Source organism: Lasiosphaeria miniovina (genome assembly GCF_030549165.1).
Source record: "Lasiosphaeria miniovina strain SMH2392-1A chromosome Unknown B0T26scaffold_8, whole genome shotgun sequence".
Lineage (NCBI taxonomy): Eukaryota > Fungi > Ascomycota > Sordariomycetes > Sordariales > Lasiosphaeriaceae > Lasiosphaeria > Lasiosphaeria miniovina.
The window spans coordinates 1,378,915-1,383,777 of NW_026848227.1; the positions used below are offsets into that span (position 1 = coordinate 1,378,915).

At 54.1% G+C, this 4,863-nt stretch overlaps 1 protein-coding gene across 1 annotated transcript; it reads right to left on the minus strand.

Moving 5' to 3' along the window:
• Positions 1-2,897: 2,897 nt before the first annotated feature.
• On the minus strand, positions 2,898-4,863 carry B0T26DRAFT_792565 (uncharacterized protein; the record flags this gene model as incomplete). Its single annotated transcript, XM_060446871.1, has 1 exon — positions 2,898-4,863. Exon 1 carries the CDS (start codon positions 4,794-4,796, stop codon positions 2,898-2,900), a length of 1,899 nt encoding a protein of 632 aa, XP_060290165.1. The 5' UTR covers positions 4,797-4,863.

Genomic DNA, 4,863 nt, shown 5'->3' on the forward strand with positions numbered 1-4,863 from the left:
ACACGGCTCCAGAAGCCTTCTTGCTCAAGCTGATTTGCGAGTGCGTGGATTGGACTTGTCACGACCAGGGCAAGGCATTGAGGTGAACTCAGTCTATTGGGTGCTATCGACGAAGATTCTAAACTGAGGAGAGAAAGAAAGAAAAGTCCAACAACGCGTCGCGTGCTCGCGAATAAGTTTTCATCTATCAGTGGGGTAGGTGGGGCCTCGAGGAGGCTTCTGATAGGCCCGGGGGTTCTGGGCGGCTCTGGCTGCTTGAGGGCCAGTTTGGTGGACGGGTCCTCACAGGTATAAGAGGAGGGTAGCCAAGCTATTAACGGATTTGAAGATGGCGCCGCCATGGGTCGAGCTCCCCTTCGAGGCTATCTTGATAGACAGGTACTGTCACGGTTAATAGGTTTTGAAGGACTGTTGCCAACAATATACCGTTTTGATTTAGTGTAAAACTAAGCTAAAGAGGAAAAAAGGAAAAAGAAGAAGAATCGCGAATTGTGCGATCAGTAGAAAAGGTTGTGGGCGGGGTAGCTCGCAACCACGTGACCAATGCGCTAGACCTAACTGGGCTTATCGGGAAGTGACGTCACACGGCAATGCGATAAGGAACCCGAAATGCGCTGTGCCGTGACAGGCACGATATAATGGTTAGCGTTGAGGAAAGAAGAGGGTATTGTTATATTTACGTTATAGAAGAGCTGCCGCTTCTGCTAGCCATCTCTACCGTTACTACGAGCGTCAAGGAGAGTTTACTGAACATTACGAGTCGCCATAAGGGAAATATAAACGTATAGTCTTCCTATCTAATGATTCGAGAGCCTCGTATTCCTTAATACCTCTCCTCAAACGTGGCTTAATAGACGACGGCCATAATAAGCAAATCGTTACTCGGGAGTAGGTAGATTGCTAGTTCTTATAGGGGCCCGATAAGGAGGGCCTCAGTATATCCTACGAATTTAGCGCCAACGGCTCGTAGTGCCCTTTGTATAACTTAATTTAGAGTATTACACCACGGCCCAACTATGGTCCGTGGTGCCGTGACTATGCGCTAAGTTGCAAGCCTCACTTGCAACTCTCTTCTCGATTGCGACCAGCGTACACGTGACCACGCGACCCCACGCTACCGCTACCAAAAAACCGTAGCCTGCAGGCCTGCAGGCTTCTTCCTTTTCTTTTTCTTTTCTTAACTTGGGTACTTTACAAATCCATGTAAGAGAAGGCAGGTACGCCGGATCAAGGTAGCCACAATGCAAGTAAGAAGGTGAGCGAGCAATGAGTAGTATTGGTGTGAGACTTCAACCTGGCCCTTGCAAAGGAAGGTGGGCGAGGGCCACTGTTTATATACGTGCTCAGTGTGAGGGCCTGGTCCTCCAGGCCTCCCAGACGCTCTGACTAATCAGACGCCAGTTGGGTGAATCCACCCGACCAGCCAGAGCCCCACCTTGAGACGCCCTGGAAGAATCTCGCGACGGGAGGCTTTTGAGCTTCTTTTCCCTTTTCCCTTTAGTTTAGAATCTTCGTCTATAGCGCCCAATAGAGGAGTTCCGCCCTCATTCCAAGCCGGCCGTGACACTCAGGAGCTCAGGCCCGGGGCGCCATAGCGTGGCGTAGTGGCTTGTGCCAAGTGGCAGTGTTCTGGCTAGTTGGTAACAGGTGGCGAGCGCGCACCCTGTGCGCGCAGCTGGTGTTTGGGGTGTTCTTTCCTTACAATCCAGCCCTTATTTACTTATAGCTTTGCCTTGTGAGGACCCGTGCACCAAACTGGCCCTCAAGCAGCCAGAGCCGCCCAGAACCCCCGGGCCTATCAGAAGCCTCCTCGAGGCCCCACCTACCCCACTGATAGATGAAAACTTATTCGCGAGCACGCGACGCGTTGTTGGACTTTTCCTTCTTTCCCTCCTCAGTTTAGAATCTTCGTCGATAGCACCCAATGGACTGAGTTCACCTCAATGCCTTGCCCTGGTCGTGACAGTGCCCCGCTTAGAGTGCTGTACTTGGTCTTCGGTCCGGCGGTCGCACACCTCGCGTGGCGATCGCGCACTTTTGGTTCTATTCTGTGGTGGCATATTCTTTTCGATTGCCTTCCCAGGTGAATAGAGAGATTGAGCTTTAGATTGTCACCGCACAGTCAACTGTTATGAGGCAAGGCTGCAATGTAGTCGCTGTATTCGTAGAATCTAAAACTAAAGAAGGAAAAAATGTCCGACATGGGGGCGGCTCGACCCAACGAGCGGCATGATGGCAATTAGCAAGGGAGTCTGGGCAGATTCCCCCGCAACGGCCGAATCTGCAGAGCTAGCTGGAATCGTCTAGAGAAACTGCCAAATGCTCCCGTGACTTGCGCCTCAGGAATAGAAAGGCGGTATAATGCGGCTCTTAGTTAGCCGCGCGAATTATCCCTAGCCTTCTCTCTCTTGCCCCTATGCGTACGTGAAAAGGGAACCGGCTTCAATATCACGCAAAACAAACAAGAGGAAAAAAGATAGATGTAACAATACCATCCATCGACCAAGACAGAGAGAGAGGGATAAAAAAACCGCAAAGATAATTCGGGAAATAAGACATTGAAGGAAACTCGACCTAATCTAGCCTAGCCCCCCCCCTCCGCCGAGAGTATTACCCATGATAAAGAAAGAAAAAGGAGAAGATAGATAAATATGTTTCTCTTGCCTTTTGCTTGAATACCTCAATTCAGTCCAGCCTCTTTGCCTAATTATCTCTGTATTCGTTGGACACACGAGGCCGGACAAAGTGAATGAGGCGATACAAGCTCGAGGCGCCTCCTTCAACAGATGAGGATGTCGATATAGCTATGTGTAGTGAGCTTTCGTAAGTCGAATATCATCTCATCGTTTCAGCTATACCTCGTCCGACTTTCATGTACCGTGGTCTCCGTATCCCTACTACTGAGCTACAGACTCGTCGCGAGGCCTAGCAGATTGCTGTTGCATCGCCGCAACTTGTTCCGTGAGGGAGGCGATGAGCTGTTTGTGCACGCTGATTTTGTCTACCAACGCAGCTTTACTGGTGACTATTGACTCCAGCTGCCGGACTCTTTCTTCTAGTTGCTGGAAATATATCCAGATGTCATCATCGGCGGTCGAAAAGAGATTGCCGCCGTTCTCAGCAGCACCGACACCGTTACTGCCCTGGGCTGTGGCTCCGCTCGAGGTACGACCGCGGCCACGGCCAGGCGTTTGCTGCTGCTGCTTCTGCTGCTTCCCGACAGTCGACGCAGCGACTGCGTTGCCTTTAGGTGGGGTTCGGTCAGCAGGGGGGTATTGGGAGAGCCAGGCCTGCCTGGCGGCTGGTGACATACCATGCGTGGGTAGAGACAGAGCATGGCGGGCGAGCGCAGCAGCATCGCGGCTGGCGTAGCTTACTGGTGCTCCGGAGGAGCTCAGAGGCTTGGGGCTCTCTGTCATGCCGCTCTGCGAAAACATGGACGAGCTGCCCGCACTCAGGGGCATTGAAGAGATGCTATTGTTGGGTGTGTAGCTATTTGGCAGGCTTGGGGATGTCGTCGTGCTCGCCGACCCGCGATCGACGTTTCGTAGAAACCAACCGCCCGTAGGTCGTTGCCCGGCGGGAGGATACGTATTTGAATGATTGTTATAGCCGTCGGGGCCTTGTCCTGAGACGTGTTGGGCTTTGATACTCGGCATACTTGAACGTCGCTTCTCTTCCTCAGTCATGTCGCCACAGGCGCCTCCGTCGTAAAGAACGCCTGACATGGCAGAGTCGTCGGCGCCCGCGCTACCGGGGCCGTCATAGTCGTCGTCACTATCAAAGCTGCCCATGCTCGGTCTCCTGCCGGCACACCCGCCCGCGCTCTTGCTATGCCTAACCAGAGCGTCGCTACGGGCAAATTTCCGGTCGCATTTAGGACAAATATGCAGTTTCTCACCCGTGTGCATCTTATTATGGCGCTTGAGGTCGTGGAGGCGGCGGAATCGCAGCTGACAAGCTTGGCATCTATAGGGCTTCTCGTCGCTGTGCATGAGCAGGTGGCTCTTGAGATTGAAATAGCGCGTAAACTCGGTGTCACAGTGCGGGCACTTATGTTTCTTAGATGAAGGCGACCGAGGTGTGAGGTCTGGGTTCTGCGAGCTCGACATGGGCAGGCTTATTCTGCGCGGGGGGGTGTCTGGCGCCTGCATTGATGAGCCGGGCGGCAGGATACCGGGGTATGATAAAGAAGACACGGCTTTGTCTTCCATCTGTGCTTCGGGCTGCGGCGCGTACATCTGTGCTTCATGCTGCGGCACGTACATGTGCCCGTCGTCGCGGGCATCGAGGTCCATGGGGCCAGGGCTGTGCACCACCTGGCCACCGCTCTCGGCGAGACTTGCGCCGCTCGTGCCACTCTCGGGACTGGCTTCTTGTGTATCAGTAGTAGTAGAGGCAGCAGTGTTATCTTGTGGAATGGTAACGGCGCTGAGGGCTCTAGCGGCGGTAATGGTAGCAACCTCAATAGAGGAAGAAATGTGGGAGGCAGGCGCTGCCGCGGGGGCGGGGGTGTCTTCGGGACGGCTCATGGCGGCAACGCTAGACATCAGCTCGGACAGTGCGTGCTGGGATGAGTTGTCGCTAACACCCGGAGGGCCTGCTCGTTGTTCTTCCTCGCGCCAGCGCCTGATGTCCTCGAGAGCGGCTGCGCCGGTCAAGGGTGCCAGCATGTGCGACTGGCGGGTGAAGTCGGCGAGGCGGGTGAACTTTAAAGGCGACAGATCGCCGCCAGCGGCAGCGTCGTCGTCCAGAGCTAAAGGAGACTCTTCGCGCGACCTTTTCTTGTGCGCCATGAGTTTCTGTGTCTGTGAGGCCGTCTCGGAGGCCGTGTGGGAAGGCTGCGAGGGCAGCGCAAGTCCG